The sequence below is a fragment of the Hyla sarda genome, chromosome 2 (genome assembly GCF_029499605.1).
Source record: "Hyla sarda isolate aHylSar1 chromosome 2, aHylSar1.hap1, whole genome shotgun sequence".
Lineage (NCBI taxonomy): Eukaryota > Metazoa > Chordata > Amphibia > Anura > Hylidae > Hyla > Hyla sarda.
The window spans coordinates 498797598-498815774 of record NC_079190.1 but is presented as its reverse complement, the minus strand read 5'-3'; the positions used below and the strand labels follow the sequence as shown (position 1 = coordinate 498815774).

At 46.1% G+C, this 18177-nt stretch overlaps 1 protein-coding gene across 5 annotated transcripts in view; it reads left to right on the top strand.

Annotated features, from left to right (window-relative positions):
- The first annotated feature begins 13833 nt into the window (after window positions 1-13833).
- The window catches only part of LOC130358107 (uncharacterized), a 58090-nt gene continuing 53746 nt past the window's right edge, over window positions 13834-18177 (top strand). For all 5 annotated transcript variants that reach the window (XM_056560928.1, XM_056560926.1, XM_056560927.1 and 2 more), the window contains exon 1: window positions 13834-13963. In XM_056560928.1, coding sequence (XP_056416903.1) covers window positions 13891-13963 — 73 coding nt within the window. In that variant the 5' untranslated portion in view covers window positions 13834-13890. The remainder of the gene's footprint in view (window positions 13964-18177) is intronic.

Genomic DNA, 18177 nt, shown 5'->3' with positions numbered 1-18177 from the left:
AGTGAGGAGAATACACAATGATATCAGTGATTACAGGTGACGTCTTCTCTATAGTGAGGAGAATGTACAATGATATCAGTGACTACAGGTGACGTCTTCTCTATAGTGAGGAGAATGTACAATGATATCAGTGATTACAGGTGACGTCTTCTCTATAGTGAGGAGAATGTACAATGATATCAGTGATTACAGGTGACGTCTTCTCTATAGAGAGGAGAATACACAATGATATCAATGACTACAGGTGACGTCTTCTCTATAGTGAGGAGAATACACAATGATATCAGTGACTACAGGTGACGTCTTCTCTATAGTGAGGAGAATACACAATGATATCAGTGACTACAGGTGACGTCTTCTCTATAGTGAGGAGAATACACAATGATATCAGTGACTACAGGTGACGTCTTCTCTATAGTGAGGAGAATACACAATGATATCAGTGACTACAGGTGACGTCTTCTCTATAGTGAGGAGAATGTACAATGGTATCGGTGACTACAGGTGACGTCTTCTCTATAGTCTTCCCTTATCTAATTCAGATGGTACATACCGCCGGGTCCAGCTAAAACTTCTGTCTGTAGAATGTGACGCCCAGACGTCTCCTCACTATGTCAGCGCATTCTCCTCCTCTATATGAAAACAAGTATTATTATAAACCTGCCAGACACTGTATCCTCTAAATATAATACTACTATACACTATACTCTTTGATTATAAACCTTCCATACACCGTACCCACTGAATATAATAATACCACACAATGTACATTCTGAATATAATACCATCACATACTGTACCCTCTGAATATAAATCTGCCACATACTGTACCCCTGAATATAATACTATCACATACTGTACCCTCTGAATATAATACCAACACATACTGTACACTCTGAATATATTACTACCACCCACTGCACCCTCTGAATATAATACTTAGAGATGAGCAAACTACAGTAAATTCAACTCGTCACAAACTTCTCGGCTCGGTAGTTGATGGCTTTTCCTGCATAAATTAGTTCAGCTTTCAGGTGCTCCCGTGGGCTGGAAAAGGTGGATATTGTCCTAGGAGAATCTTTCCTATGAATGTATCCACCTTTTCCAGCCCACGGGAGCACCTGAAGGCTGAACTAATTTACGCAGGATAAGTCATCAACTGCTGAGCCGAGAAGTTCGTGACGAATCGAATTTACTGTAAGTTCGCTCATCTCTAATAATACTACCACAAACTGCGCCCTCTGAATATAATACTACCACCCACTGTGCCCTCTGAATATAATACTACCACAAACTGTGCCCTCTGAATATAACGTTGCCATACAGTGCACCCTCTGAATATAATACCACAACCGCAGAAACACCCCTCAACATCCGTTAGCTGATGCTATTACCATGGGAGGGGGGTATTGGTGGTGTTGCTAGTGGATGATCGGGGTGCTACTACTGGGGGGGGGGGTGTTGCTGAAGGATGATGAGGGTGCTACTGGCCATCCCCCCTGGCAGTATCACCCTCATCATCCATCGTCAGGATCTTCTTCCTGGCAGGAGCACCGCCATCATCCACCATCAGGATCTGCTGATGGAGGTGCTGCTGCTGGGGAGGGGGGGGGGGTAGTTGCTGGCGGATGATGAGGGTGCTACTGCCAGGGGGGAGCATTAGGTAGGCAGCAGTTCCCCCACATTAGGTAGGTAGCAGTTTCCCCACATTAGGTAGCATCTTTTCCCCACATTAGGCAGCATAGATTCCCCACATTTGGTACCAGTTTCCCCACATTAGGTAGGTACCAGTTACCCCACATTAGGTAGCAATTTCCCCACATTAGGTAGCACAGATTCCCCACATTAGGTAGCAGTTTCCCCACATTCGGTAGCACAGATTCCCCACATTAGCTAGCATAGACTCCCCACATTAGGTAGCATAGACTCCGCACATTAGGTAGCATAGACTCCGCACATTAGGTAGCATAGACTCCGCACATTAGGTAGCATAGACTCCGCACATTAGGTAGCATAGACTCCCCACATTAGGTAGCATAGACTCCCCACATTAGGTAGCATAGACTCCCCACATTAGGCCGCAGGTTCCCTTGCAGGTTCCCCACAATGCGTCAAAGTCTCCCCACACACACACACACACACACAAAAAAAAAAACACATACAACACAGAGAGACACACACACAAACACACAGTCAGAGAGACACACACTCACAGACAGACACACAGAGTCACACACAGAGTCACACACACACACAGAGTCACACACACACACACACAGAGTCACACAAACACACAGTCACACACACACACACAGAGTCACACACACAAACATAGATACAGACAGACACACTCACCCATCCAGCGCAGCGATCCTTCTCACCGGGCGCAATGCGAGTGACGTAACTGACGTCCCCCTGCGCGGCCATGCGGTGTGACGTCAGGCCGGCGCAGACGTGGGAGCGGAGGCCGGGCACAGTACTGGTGAAGGTGAGGGGGGGGGGGGCGTGATGACGGACGGGCGCACTGAAAGGGGGGGGGGGGGTTGCTAACGGACGGGTGCACCGCACACACAGCACAGGCGGGGGGGGGGTGCTGACGGATGGGAGGCCGGTCGGGCACATAGGGGGGTGTCAGTGTAGCTGGGGAGGGGGTGTGGGTGCTGCGAAGCGTCTTGGTGTCACCCCATTAGGTTGGTGTCACCTGGTGCGGGCCGCACCCCCCGCACCCGGGTCGCACCCCCCGCACCCGGGTCGCAACGCCACTGCATAGATGTGTATATGTGTGTGGGGAAAAAATTTAATAAACAAATTAATAAAAAAAAGAGGGGGTGTTAGTTGTGAATGTAATGTGCGGTTGAGTTTTTACCAAGTCTGGTTGTTTTTAGTTTAAAGCTAAGTAAAGCTATTTTTATGTTTATGTAAAGAATGCGTGGGTATATGTGTGTGTGTGTGATAGTATTTTTGATAATTTATATGTAGGTATTGTTACGCCGAGCGCTCCGGGTCCCCGCTCCTCCCCGGAGCGCTCGCAGCGTTCACCTTGTCGCAGCGCCCCGGTCAGACCCGCTGACCGGGAGCGCTGCATTAATGTCACCGGCGGGGATGCGACCCGCGAAGCGTGATGCGCCCGCTCGCGGTTCACATTCCAGTCTCCATACCTGTCCTGTCCTCCGTCGGTTCAGTCCCGGCGCTCGCGGCCCCACTCCCTAGGGCGCGCGCGCGCTGGCTCTCTGCGATTTAAAGGGCCAGTGCGCCTCTGATTGGTGCCTGGCCCAATTAGTGAATTCACCTGTGTCCATGTCTATATTACCTCACTTCCCCTTCCCAGCATCGCCAGATCTTGTTGCCCTTGTGCCAGTGAAAACGTTCCTTGTATGTCCCAAGCCAGTGTTCCAGACCCTCTGCCGTTGCTCCTGACTACGATCCTTGCTGCCTGCCCTGACTTTCTGCTATGTCCGACCTTGCTCTTGCCTAATCCCTTGTACCGCGCCTATCTCAGCCTTCAGTTGGGGTTGAGTCGCTATCGGGTGGAACAACCTGGGGGTTACCTGCCGCTGCAAGTCCATCCCGCTTTGCGGCGGGCTCTGGTGAAAACCAGTAACCCCTTAGACTCCGTTCCCCTGGTACGGCCCACGTCATCACCCCACTGACACAGAGGATCCACCACCAGTATCCTCACAGTATCCGGATCCTGACAGGTATAATTTATGTGTTTTGTTAGATTAGCTAAGCTGGGCTGGCTGGTTAGGCAGGTTTTGTTGTGTTGTGTCTTGTTATTGCTAGTTAAGCCTGTTTTTCTGTTTTGTTAAGTTTTATATATTTGTAATAAAAAGTGTGTCAGCAGAGAGCACTGTGTACAGACAGAAAAGAAATTCAAAAAGAAAATAATTTCCTCTGTAGTATACAGCAGCTGATAACTACTGGAAGGATTAAGATTTTTTAATAGAAGTAATTTACAAATTTGTTTAACTTTCTGGCCCCAGTTGACTTAATAAGACTTAAAAAAAAAAAAGTTTTCCTCCGGAGTACCCCTTTAACCCCTTAACGACGCAGGGCGTATATTTAAGTCCTGCGCCGGCTCCCGCGATAATCATATCGCATCATATCGCGTCGGTCCCGGCGCTAATCAACGGCCGGGACCCGCGGCTAATACCACACATCGCCGATCGCGGCGATGTGCGGTATTAACCCTTTAGAAGCGGCGGTCAAAGACGCTTTGACCGCCGCTTCTAAAGTGAAACTGAAAGTGACCCGGCTGCTCAGTCGGGCTGTTTGGGACCGCCGCGGTGAAATCGCGGCGTCCCGAACAGCTGACCGGACACCGGGAGGGCCCTTACCTGCCTCCCCGGTGTCCGATCGGCGAATGACTGCTCCGTGCCTGAGATCCAGGCAGGAGCAGTCAAGCGCCGATAACACTGATCACAGGCGTGTTAATACACGCCTGTGATCAACATAGGAGATCAGTGTGTGCAGTGTTATAGGTCCCTATGGGACCTATAACACTGCAAAAAAAATGTAAAAAAAAAAGTGTTAATAAAGGTCATTTAACCCCTTCCCTAATAAAAGTTTGAATCACCCCCCTTTTCCCATAAAAAAAAAATAAAACAGTGTAAAAAAAAAAAAATAAACATATGTGGTATCGCCGCGTGCATAAATGTCCGAACTATAAAAATATATCATTAATTAAGCCGTACGGTCAATGGCGTATGCGCAAAAAAATTCCAAAGTCCAAAAAAGCGTATATTGGTCACTTTTTATACCATTAAAAAATGAATAAAGTCCGATCAAAACAAAAATCATACCGATAAAAAGTTCAGATCACGGCGCAAAAAATGAGTCCTCATACCGCCCCGTACGTGGAAAAATAAAAAAGTTATAGGGGTCAGAAGATGACAGTTTCAAACGTATAAATTTTCCTGCATGTAGTTATGATTTTTTCCAGAAGTGCGACAAAATCAAACCTATATATGGACCTACACGTATGGACGTATGGACCTACAGAATAATGATAAGGTGTAATTTTTACCGAAATATGCACTGCGTAGAAACGGAAGCCCCCAAAAGTTACAAAATGGCGTTTTTTTTTCGATTTTGTAGCAGAATGATTTTTTTTCCGTTTCGCCGTGCATTTTTGGGTAAAATGACTAATGTCATTGCAAAGTAGAATTGGCGACGCAAAAAATTAGCCATAATATGGATTTTTAGGTGGAAAATTGAGAGGGTTATGATTTTTAAAAGGTAAGGAGGAAAAAACAAAAGTGCAAAAACATGGTATGACTAAGAGCGCTTGTAGCGCTTGAAACGCGTAACCCTTGTGTTCCTGCATTTGTCTACCAATAAATTGGATTTTATTTGCAACTGAGTTGGACTCCATCCTCCATTTTCTATATTCTCTGCGGCATTGTCCAGCGCCAGGAGTCCGTGCTCCATCTGTCCGGGCGGGGTGAGCTGGTTGGACTGTCTTTTGTTTCCTACTCATCAATTTTAGCATCCTCCTCTATTTCTTCACTTCCTCAATCTCTTGTTTCCCAAATACCATATTACCCTGATCGTCCAATATTCCTTTAATATGCCTGGTCTCCCTTTGATTTCTCACAATCCCAGCTAACCATTTACTCAATTTACCTGTTTCTGTAAATTTTCTTTTTTTACCCCAAAATAGGAGTCTATGCTGCACTTTTTCCCTCAGGAATTTTTAACATTTTTCCTGGTTTCCTCTAACTTTTCTCTTCCACTAGGATCTCTTGCTTTATTGTATCCTTGTTCGGCCTCCGTCACTAACTTGATCAGGGTCCTCTATTTTACCTTTGCTTTTTTTCCTAACTCTACTTATGTTTCTGTACGGGCAACCCCTTAGAAAAGCTTTCAGAGTGTTGCATACAGTAAACAAACTGTCCGTATTTTGATTAGTTTGCTAAAATTCCATTCTGCCACCTCTTCTATCTCCAGCCAGTGATGGTGAATGTTAAAGGGGTATTCCAGGAATTTTTTTATTTGACTATGCTACAGGGGCTGTACAGTTAGTGAAGTTCCTAATATAGTGTCTGTTCCTGTGTGTGACGGTTTTCTCACAATTCTTCTGTGATTTTTCACCCCAATATTTATTTTTACCAGCATAAAAAATGACTATTGTCTCAGATTTTTCCCAGCTTGCAATGTGGCCGAGACCTGATTCACTAGTCAGCTGATCACAGGGAGCCTGTCTGCTTCAATGGGTGGAGCGATCGCTTGGTGGGAGAGAGATCAATCTGCAACTAATGCAACAGCTGTAGGCACCCTGATTGAAAACCACAGGTCTTTTGAATGGATGCAGCTCATTTATGTTTCAATGGGTGGGGTGGCTGATGTGTGGGAGGGAGGAAAATGGAATTATGGGATTTGTAGTAAAAAAAAAAAAGAAAAATCTAAAATCAAACAGGAAATACCAGTTCACAAAAAGATAGCCATAGTGTTATGATAATCTCACAACATAGCCATTTAGCCTCAAGACAAGCGCAGATTCTTCCTAAGAAAGTCCATTACTGTCTGCCAGGTATGTACTAAAATCACCTATGGTGGAGAACCCCTTTAAAATTCCTACCTTGGTTCTTTTTTATCCCACTATGCTGAACCCTGAAGCCCACAATTGAATGATCTGATACTACCCCGGGGACATTCTGAATTTTATTAACTTTAGCAAGTGCACTATCATTTGTAAGCACCATGTCTGTTCTAGAGTTGCATGCTGGGAGTTGTAGTTTTGAAACATCTGGAGGTCCGCAGGTTGAAGACATTTTTTTTTTCAGGCAGATGTCTAAGAACAACCTTAAAGGGGTACTCCGGTGTAAAACTATTTTTTATTTTTATTTTTTTAAATCAACTGGTGCCAGAAAGTTAAAAATATTTTTAAATTACTTCTATTAAAAATCTTAATCCTTCTAGTACTTATCAGCTGCAGTATACTACAGAGGAAGTTGTGTAGTTATTTTCAGTCTGACCACAGTGCTCTCTGCTGACACCTCTGTCCATGTCAGGTACTATCCAGAGCAGAAGCAAATCCCCATAGCAACCCTGTCCTGCTCTGGACAGTTCTTGACATGGACAGAGGTATCAACAAAGAGCACTGTGGCCAGACTGGAAGGAACAACTCAACTTCCTCTGGAGCATACAGCAGCTGATAAGTACTGGAAGGATTAAGATTTTTAAATAGAAGTCATTTACAAATCTGTTTAACTTTCTGACACCAGGTGATTTAAAAAAAAAAAAGAAATATCCACCGGGTGCTTTCACACTACGATTGTTGTGTACGGTTGCTGGATCCGGTTGGGAGGGGCGAAAACCGGCTGCTCCAGTATCTTAGCCGGATCCTGCCCGGACCCCATTCATTTCAGTGAGCTGACCGGAGTCAAAAACTGACTCCAGTTGTCTCATTTTTCTCCGAATACGGTTTTCTGACCGGACCTAGAACTGTGGAACTACACGGTTTTAGGTCCGGTCAGAAAACTGTATATGGGGCAAAAATGAGACAATCGGAGTCAGCGTTTGACTCTGGCCGGCTCATTGAAATGAATGGGGTTCGGGCAGGATCCGGCTGGGATACGGGAGCGGCCGGTTTTTGTCCCTCCGAACCGGATCGAGAAACCGTACACAACACTCGTAGTGTGAAAGCACCCTTAAATTAAAAATATACAGGTATACTTCTTATACTGGGTAAATCACGGGTAACAAAAATAAAAACGGGTAAATCACGACAGACAAAAATATGAAATGACACATTTCGAGAAGCCGATGTCTATACAATCCTATAATAACTATAAAAATAGATGGTGTAAAGCAGGTCGGTCTACGGTGTGATGATGCCATCTATTGGTGGGCTGCCATTATGACATGACTGGAGATAGCCCTAACCATAGCTTGAGGTTTTGGGACATTTCTCATCTATAGAACAAATTTGAAAAACTTCAATTCAATTCTCTGTTATAAAAATAGACCAACTACCAGGTTTTCATACAATGGTCGTCCTGGAACCAAATAAAAGTACAAGTAGTGAGTTCCAAACCAAATTTTGAATTGAGGCACTATGTAAAGCCAGCGAGTAAAGGTGCACCCCCCCCCCCCCCCCCAACACACACTGATGGCTAAAATAAAGGGGCATGACTCAGCGCATCTGCAGCATATTTGACGCTGCAGATGCGCTGCCGGCAGTCACAGAGCGGTGGCGGAGCGAGCTCCCTGTACTTTTGTGTGTGAGCTCATACCGGCAGATTTTCTGCTGGCAGTCACAAGCCTCAGCAGGGAGTTCGCTCTGCAGTCGACTGCTGGCAGCGCATCCGCAGCATCAAATATGCTGCAGATGCGCTGTGTGTAACCATACCCATAAGCCATCTTACAAGCCTGCCCATGCTGATCCCATCACAGAGCCCACACAGCCAATTTAGGTTCTAAAAATGCAGCAAAAGTACAACAAAAACGGAAATGAACACAGCCAACATCCGGTATGGCAGCATGGCCTCCAGATGTGTTTCCACTTTCACCAGAAATCTTGACAGGAACCCCCATGACAGATTCCATAATGTTTGATGAGAAGAATAGAGCTAGGTCTATGGGACCAGAGAAACCTTCAGACTTGACATTGTAAGGCTATGTTCACACGGCAGAAATTCCCTGTGGAATTCCACATTGGGATTCCCCAGCAGCAGAGTCCCATTGAATTCAATGGGATTCTGCTACGCTGGTCACATAACAGAATTTCCGCGGCGGGAACATGAAATTCCGGTGTCCGCAAAAAGAATGGACATATCCATTGTTTCTGCAGACTCCGCACGGAAATGCATTGCCGTCTATGAGACGGCGCATTCCCGAGCTGTCCTAATGCCGGCATTTCAACAAAATCTCCATGTGGACATTCTGCAGACTGCGGGCGCCCGCAGTCTGCAGAATGTCCACACGGATATTTTCCGTGCAGACATTCTGACATTTTAACCCCCTGCAGTCAATAGTGACCTTTATTGAACTGTATTCAATATTGACAATGCTCTGTGAGCTAAACAGCCTGGACTGTAGACTGATACATTGTAGCAAATTTGGGTAGCTACTGATGTGCTGAGCTCACAGAGCATTGTCTAGACTCGATACAATTGTATCACTTCTCAGCTGAGAGCAGGATTAGCTATGTACATTGTATCAGTCTAGGGTCCAGGCTGTTTAGCTTACAGAGCATTGTCTAGACTGGATACAATTGTATCACTTCTCAGCTGAGAGCAGGACTAGTTATGTACAATGTATCAGTCTGGAGTCCAGGCTGTTTAGCTCACAGAGCATTGTCTACACTGGATACAATTGTAACCAATTCTTAGCTGAGAGCATAAGTATAAGTTGACTGCTTGTAAATGAGTTAGACTGTTCTCATTCGCAGACAGCAAACCAATATTTTAACTCCTTGGGGACAGAGGGCGTATGCATACGCCCTCGCGTCCCGTCACTTAAGGATGGAGAGTGTATCCATATGCACTCCGCATTTCCGATCCCCGCCGCTCGCCGGGCTGGGATTGGACCGGGATGACTGCTGATATCTATAAGCAGGCATCCTGTGGCAATGCCTAGGGGGGTCCTGAGACCCCCCCCCATGTCAGCGATCGTAGCAGATTGTTGGTCAATTCAGACCAGCGATTTGCCCGCGATCCGGGCTAATCGGGTCACTGGTGACCCGATCTCCCAGAAAGTAAGCATGATCGGAGCTGTCAGAGACAGCTCCGACCAGCCTAAAGGATAGGAGCGAGGTGGCAGTGCCACCTCCTCCTATCCCCTGCCATTGGTCGGAGGGGCAGGAGGCAGGAGGGGGCAGGGGGGGGTTGTAGTTCATTTCCCCTCGCTATGCCAACCAAACGAAGTCGGGGCAGAGCAGGGGGGAACACGTGCGGCGAGGGGGGAGCATGGTCCGGCTTACCCGGACCGGTGGAGGCATCCTGGACCAGCGGCGGTGGCGAGGGCATTGACAGCAGTTGGAGCAGCCGGAAAGTGCGACTGAGAAGGCTGCAGTGAAGATCACGGTAAGTGATCTTCTCTGTGGCCTTTTAAAAGCTGCAAAACTACAACTCCCAGCATGCCCACACAGCCAAAGTCTGCCTGGGCATGCTGGGAGTTGTAGTTTTGCAACATCTGGAGGGTCAGAGTTTGGAGACCACTGTATAGTGGTCTCTAAACTGTGGTCCTCCAGATGTTGCAAAACTACAACTTTCAGCATGCACTGACTGTCTGGCCATGCTGGGAGTTGTAATTTTGCAACATCTGAAGTGGCACAGTTTGGAGACTAGTGTTGCTCGCGAATATTCGCAATTCGAATATTATTCGCGAATATCGCATATTCGCGAATTTCGCGAATTTCGCGAATATAGCGCTATATATTCGTAATTACGAATTTTCATTTTTTTATTTTTATTTTTTTTTTTTTCACAGTACACATAACAGTGATCATCCCTCTCTGCTTCCAGCTTGTGTGGTGTAAAGAAGGCTCTAATACTACTGTGTGAGACTGGCGTGCGAAAATTCGCATATGCGAAAATTAGTGTATGCTAATTTTCACATATGCAAATTTTCGAGTATGCGAATTTCCTATATGTTAATTTTCACATATGATAATTTTCGCATACGCGAAATTTCGCATATGCGAAAATAAAACGAAAATATAACGAATATGCGAATATTCGCGAATATATGACGAATATTCGTGCATATATTCGCGAATATTCGCGAATTGGAATATGGCCTATGCCGCTCAACACTATTGGAGACCACTATAAGGTGGTCTCCAAACTTTAGCCCTCCAGATGTTGCAAAACTACAACTCCCAGCATGTCCAGACAGTCAGGGATGCTAGTTGTGTAGTTCTACAATATCTGGCCCTTCATATGTTGCAGAACTACAACTCCCAGCATGCCTGGACAGTCTGGGCATGCTTGGAGTTGTAGTTTTGCAACATCTGGAGGGCCACAGTTTGGAGACCACTACTTAGCAGCCTCCAAACTGTTCTTACCCAGTTATTGCATAACTACAACTCCTAGCATGCCCAGACTGTCCAGGCATGCTGGGAGTTGTAGTTCTGCAACATATGAAGGGCCAGATTTTGCAGAACTACACACCCAGCATCCCTGACTGTCTGGCCATGCTGGGAATTGTAGTTTTGCAACAGCTGTAGGCACACTGATTGGGAAACACTGAGCTAGAGTCTGTTTCCTAACTCAGTCTTTCCAACCTATGTGCCTCCAGCTGTTGCAAAACTACAACTCCCAGAATGCTCTGACAGACCTTACATGCTGGGAGTTGTAGTTTTGCAACAGCTGGAGGCACATTGGTTGGAATCACTGAGCTAGAGTCTGTTTACCAGTGTGCCTACAGCTGTTTTAAAACTACAACTCCCAGCATGTACGGTCTCAGTGCATTCTTGGAGTTGTCATTTTGCCACAGCTGAAGGTTTGGGGCGCACGCCCCGTGTGAATGTACAGGGTACATTCACACGGGTGGTGGTTTACAGTGGGTTTCCTTCTACAAGTTTGAGCTGCGGCAAATTTTCCGCCACAGCTCAAACTCCCAGCGGAAAACTTACTGTGAACCCCCGCCTGTGTGAATGTACCTTAAAAACACTCCACTAACAAATAATAAATAGTAAAACACTACATATACACCCCCTTACACATCCCCCCCCCAATAAAAATGAAAAACATCTCATACGGCAGTGTTTCCTAAACAGAGCCTCCAGCTGTTGCAAAACCACAACTCCCAGTATTGCCGGACAGCCATAGACTGTCCTGGCAGGCTGGGAGTCTTGCAATAGCTGGAGGCACCCTGTTTGGGAATCACTGCTGTAGGGTTTTACTGTAGGTAACCGGGTCTGCCCCTATTGCAAATTCCTTATTCAGGCCTCAAATGCGCATGGCGCTCTCTCACTTCAGAGCCCTGTCGTATTTCAAGGCAACAGTTTAGGGCCACATATGGGGTATCTCCGTACTCGGGAGAAATTGCACTACTAATTTTGGGGGGCATTTTCTCCCATTACCTTTTGTAAAAATGGTAAATTTGGGGGGAAAAACTGCACTTTAGTGAAAATTTTTTTTTTCATTTACACATCCGACTTTAACGAAAAGTCGTCAAACACCTGTTGCGTGTTAAGGCTCATTGGACCCCTTGTTACGTGCCTTGAGGGGTGTCGTTTCCAAAATGGTATGCCATGTGTTTTTATTTTGCTGTTCTGGCACCATAGGGGCTTCCTAAATGTGACATGCCCCCCAAAAATAATTTCAGAAAAATTCACTCTCCAAAATCCGACTGTCGCTCCTTCCCTTCTGAGCCCTCTACTGCGCCCGCCGAACACTTGACATATGAGGTATTTCCTTACTCGAGAGAAATTGGGTTACACATTTTGTGGGGCTTTTTCTCCTATTACCCCTTGTAAAAATTCAAAAACTGGGTCTACAATAACATGCAAGTGTAAAAAATGAAGATATTGAATCTTCTCCTTTACTTTGCTGCTATTCCTGTGAAACACCTAAAGGGTTAACAAACTTTCTGAATGTCATTTTGAATACTTTGAGGGGTGCAGTTTTTATAATGGGGTCATTTGTGGGGTATTTCTAATATGAAGACCCTTCAAATCCACTTCAAAACTGAACTGGTCCCTTAAAAATTATGATTTTGAAAATTTTGTGAAAAATTGGAAAATTGCTTCTGAACTTTGAAGCCCTCTGGTGTCTTCCAAAAGTAAAAATATGTAAATTTTATGATGCAAATATAAAGTAGACATATTGTATTTGTGAATCAATATATCATTTATTTGGAATGTCTGTTTTCCTTACAAGCAGAGAGCATCAAAGTTAGAAAAATGCTAAATTTTAGATTTTTTCATAAAATTTTTGAATTTTTCACCAAGAAATTATGAAAGTATCGACAAAATTTACCACTAACATAAAGTAGAATATGTCACGAAAAAACAATCTCGGAATCAGAATGAAAAGTAAAAGCATCCCAGAGTTATTAATGCTTAAAGTGACAGTGGTCAGAATTGCAAAAAATGCTCCCGTCCCTAGGGTTATAATGGGCCCCGTCCCCAAGGAGTTAAAACAGCGAGGAATTGAAACATAAAATATAATAGACTTTTATTATTATTTTATATTATTAATTTATATTATTATTTTATATTATTATTTTATTTATATTATTATTTTATTATTATTTTATATTATTATTATTTTATTATTATTATACTTCTCATTTATACAGAGATATTTTTATATGCTATTGATAAAATAGCAAAAGATAAATAAAAATGGCGCAATTTTGTCACTCTGCGCCGGTGCAGGGAATGATAAATTCCCCTTAAGGGTCTATTCACACGTACAGTATTCGGCGCAGATTTGATGCGCAGGATTTCAAGCTGTGTTCGGTTTACATTGAAATCTGCAGCAGAAAATCTGCAGCAGAAAATCCTTGCGCGTCAAATCTGCGCAGAATACTGTACGTGTAAATAGGCCATAAATGTTAAGAAAAAATAAAAATAAAAAACAAGGCAAAACAAATGCTTAAAAAGAAGATAAAGGTAACTTTTATTGTGTGAAGATAAAAGGTTATGGACTCTCAGCCGCGCCGTGTCAGCAGCAGCAGCGCTTTCCTACTATCTGCTACATGCAAACTCTCCGACGTCATTTACGTCATATGAATTAGGGGGGAGGTCCATTGTTTTATGGATAAATGTTACTGGTTTTTAAATTTTTTTTTATACAAAAATTCTGACATTGCTGCATGGACGGCTATCTGATCTGATCTGTGCTTTTTTTCAATTTTTTTTTATTTTTAGTGTACTGCGCCTTTAAATCTAAAGTGAAACTAGGTAAAGTTTCCCGCCAAGAAGAATGAAAGAGAATGAAGCAGTTACAGATCTCAGCTCTTACAAGAATCGCTATTATTGGAATAGTGTTTTCCCACATACATCTCGGTAAGTACAATTAACCCTATGTATGCCCGGGATGATCGTGCGTTATTCTTCACCCCCACCCCCCCACCCCCAATAAGGGTTAATTCACCAGCTGCAGATATCCATGAGCTTGGACAGTGGTCTACAACCTGCGGACCTCCAGATGTTGCAAAACTACAACACCCAGCATGCCCGGACAGCCAACGGCTGTCCGGGCATGCTGGGAGTTGTAGTTTTGCAACGTCAGGAGGTCCGCAGGTTGTAGACCACTGTTAGAGGAAGTTGTACTCACCTGTCCCCGCCGCTCCGGAACGTCACCGCTAAAGATGAGCGAACTTACAGTAAATTCGATTCGTCACGAACTTCTCGGCTCAGCAGTTGATGACTTATCCTGCGTAAATTAGTTCAGCCTTCTGGTGCTCCGGTGGGCTGGAAAAGGTGGATACAGTCCTAGGAGACTCTTTCCTAGGAATGTATCCATCTTTTCCAGTCCACCGGAGCACCTGAAGGCTGAACTAATTTACGCAGGATAAGTCATCAACTGCCGAGCCGAGAAGTTGGTGACGAATCGAATTTACTGTAAGTTCGCTCATCTCTAGTCACCGCTGCTCTGGATGTCGCCGTCCATCGCTGTTGCCGTGTCCCCGTGGTGTCCCCGACGCTCCGGAAAGGCCTCTGCTTCCCCGCCATCCTCGCTCTCCATTGCCGCCATCACGTCGCTCCGCACGCCGCTCCTATTGGATGACGGGACGGCGTGCGCAGCGACGTGATGACGACGATGGAGAGCGCCGACGATGCGGAGGATCCCGAAGAGGACGCGCCAGAGCCCCGAGGACAGGTAAGTGATCGTCAGCGGACCACACGGGACACCGTAAACGGCTATCCGGTGGCAGCTGAAGCAGTCTGCGCTGCCGGATAGCCGTTTACGCGATGGCCCCGACATACGAAAGCATCGTATGTTGAAATGATCGTAGGTCGGGGGGGGGGGGGGGGGGGGGTCACTGTACAAACTTCCATATATTTATTTAAGAAAACTGATTTGCACGAAAGCACTGTTAACCCATTACTGCCCTGCTAGCAATAAATGAGAGGTTCCCGCTTGTGTGGAAAAGACTCAAAATACACAATTTTTTTTTGTAGCTCACAGGCAATGGAGGACTGACAACACTCAGGGCCCCCGACCAAATAAAACAAGGGTCCCCTGCCAGACTTCACCCCTTGCCCCACCTTTGCCCTGCCCCTTTTCCTGGCCAAATCACTCCTCATGTCACATGAGGGTGTGGCTTATTGTGGGTGTGGCTTGTGGGTGTGGCTTATTGTGGGTGTGGTTTGTCACAGGGTAGGTTTTTTCAGATTTTTCGCTAAGGACCTTACACTGAGGACAATACAGAGGGAGGGGATCGCCCACAAGCTCCATTAAAATTTATGTTCAGCATAGATAATTATTTTAATCCATACCTACATAATAACGACCCCAGAAATAGACCCCTCCAAAATACAGACCCCAGAATCAGACCTCATCATAGTTCAGACCCCAGAAATAGACCCCATCATAATAAAGACCCCAGTATCACCCCCCCCCCCCCCCTCCCCCAGCATAATACAGAGTCCAGTATCATACCCTTGCATGATACATACCCCAGACAGGCAACCCCACCCCCACCCCATGTATATAGGTAGAACCCCTACTATATATATATATATATATATATATATAGAACCCCCCCCATGTATAAACATCCCCTTCAACCCTATGTATAAAGACAGACTCCAACTCCCCTTGCCCTACCCCAAGTATATAGGCAGACCTGCAACCATCCTCCCCATGTATGTAGGCAGACCCCATCCCCCCTTACCACCCCAAGTATATAGGTAGACTCGAAGCCCCACCATATTTATAAAGAAGGGCCTAAAGTGTATAGGCAGACCTCCAACCCCTCTTTACCAACCTTTATGTGTATTCAGACCCCCCCCCATATGTATAGTCAGACCCCTACCCCCTATGTATATATATATATATATATATATATATATATATATATATATATATGTGTATATATATATATATTGGGTCCAATACGACCAGCTGGTCAGTCGGCTTCTGCCCACAATTTTTGAAATCCATAAAGATATAATTAAATAAGCAGCAGTCTGTGAGGAAGCAGTTCTCCACCACTGAGGCTTAGAAAAGTAGATGGCTGATGCTATCAGTCCATGTTGGGACTAATGTGTGGTAATGGACCCTAGCCATTAGATTAGACCACATGGTTCCTGAGTACTCTGTTGAGTCTTCAAAAAGGTGAAGCCCACTTTAGCTTTGTGTTTTCCTTATGATCTTACAAGCCTCCCCCTATCTTTCTTAGTAGTTACAGCAGCCTCTCCTCTCAGTAGTGACAGCAGCCTCTCCTCTCAGTAGTGACAGCAGCCTCTCCTCTCAGTAGTGACAGCAGCCTCTCCTCTCAGTAGTGACAGCATCTCTCCTCTCAGTAGTGACAGCAGCCTCTCCTCTCAGTAGTGACAGCATCTCTCCTCTCAGTAGTGACAGCATCTCTCCTCTCTGTAGTGACAGCAGCCTCTCCTCTCAGTAGTGACAGCAGCCTCTCCTCTCAGTAGTGACAGCATCTCTCCTCTCAGTGGTGAGAGCAGACTCTCCTCTCAGTAGTGACAGCAGCCTCTCCTCTCAGTAGTGACAGCAGCCTCTCCTCTCAGTAGTGACAGCGGCCTCTCCTCTCAGTAGTGACAGCGGCCTCTCCTCTCAGTAGTGACAGCGGCCTCTCCTCTCAGTAGTGACAGCGGCCTCTCCTCTCAGTAGTGACAGCAGCCTCTCCTCTCAGTAGTGACAGCAGCCTCTCCTCTCAGTAGTGACAGCAGCCTCTCCTCTCAGTAGTGACAGCAGCCTCTCCTCTCAGTAGCGACAGCATCTCTCCTCTCAGTAGTGACAGCAGCCTCTCCTCTCAGTAGTGACAGCAGCCTCTCCTCTCAGTAGTGACAGCAGCCTCTTCTCTCAGTAGTGACAGCAGCCTCTCCTCTCAATAGTGACAGCAGCCTCTCCTCTCAGTAGTGACAGCAGCCTCTCCTCTCAGTAGTGACAGCAGCCTCTCCTCTCAGTAGTGACAGCAGCCTCTCCTCTCAGTAGTGACAGCAGCCTCTCCTCTCAGTAGTGACAGCAGCCTCTCCTCTCAGTAGTGACAGCAGCCTCTCCTCTCAGTAGTGACAGCAGCCTCTCCTCTCAGTAGTGACAGCAGCCTCTCCTCTCAGTAGTGACAGCATCTCTCCTCTCAGTAGTGACAGCAGCCTCTCCTCTCAGTAGTGACAGCATCTCTCCTCTCAGTAGTGACAGCATCTCTCCTCTCTGTAGTGACAGCAGCCTCTCCTCTCAGTAGTGACAGCAGCCTCTCCTCTCAGTAGTGACAGCATCTCTCCTCTCAGTGGTGACAGCAGCCTCTCCTCTCAGTAGTGACAGCAGCCTCTCCTCTCAGTAGTGACAGCAGCCTCTCCTCTCAGTAGTGACAGCGGCCTCTCCTCTCAGTAGTGACAGCGGCCTCTCCTCTCAGTAGTGACAGCGGCCTCTCCTCTCAGTAGTGACAGCAGCCTCTCCTCTCAGTAGTGACAGCAGCCTCTCCTCTCAGTAGTGACAGCAGCCTCTCCTCTCAGTAGTGACAGCAGCCTCTCCTCTCAGTAGTGACAGCAGCCTCTCCTCTCAGTAGCGACAGCATCTCTCCTCTCAGTAGTGACAGCAGCCTCTCCTCTCAGTAGTGACAGCAGCCTCTCCTCTCAGTAGTGACAGCAGCCTCTTCTCTCAGTAGTGACAGCAGCCTCTCCTCTCAATAGTGACAGCAGCCTCTCCTCTCAGTAGTGACAGCAGCCTCTCCTCTCAGTAGTGACAGCAGCCTCTCCTCTCAGTAGTGACAGCAGCCTCTCCTCTCAGTAGTGACAGCAGCCTCTCCTCTCAGTAGTGACAGCAGCCTCTCCTCTCAGTAGTTACAACAGCCTCTCCTATCAGTAGTGAGAGCAGACCTTCTCAGTAGTTACAACAGCCTCTCCTCTCAGTAGTTACAGCAGCCTCTCCTCTCAGTAGTGACAGCAGCCTCTCCTCTCAGTAGTGACAGCAGACTCTCCTCTCAGTAGTGACAGCAGCCTCTCCTCTCAGTAGTGACAGCAGCCTCTCCTCTCAGTAGTGACAGCATCTCTCCTCTCTGTAGTGACAGCAGCCTCTCCTCTCAGTAGTGACAGCA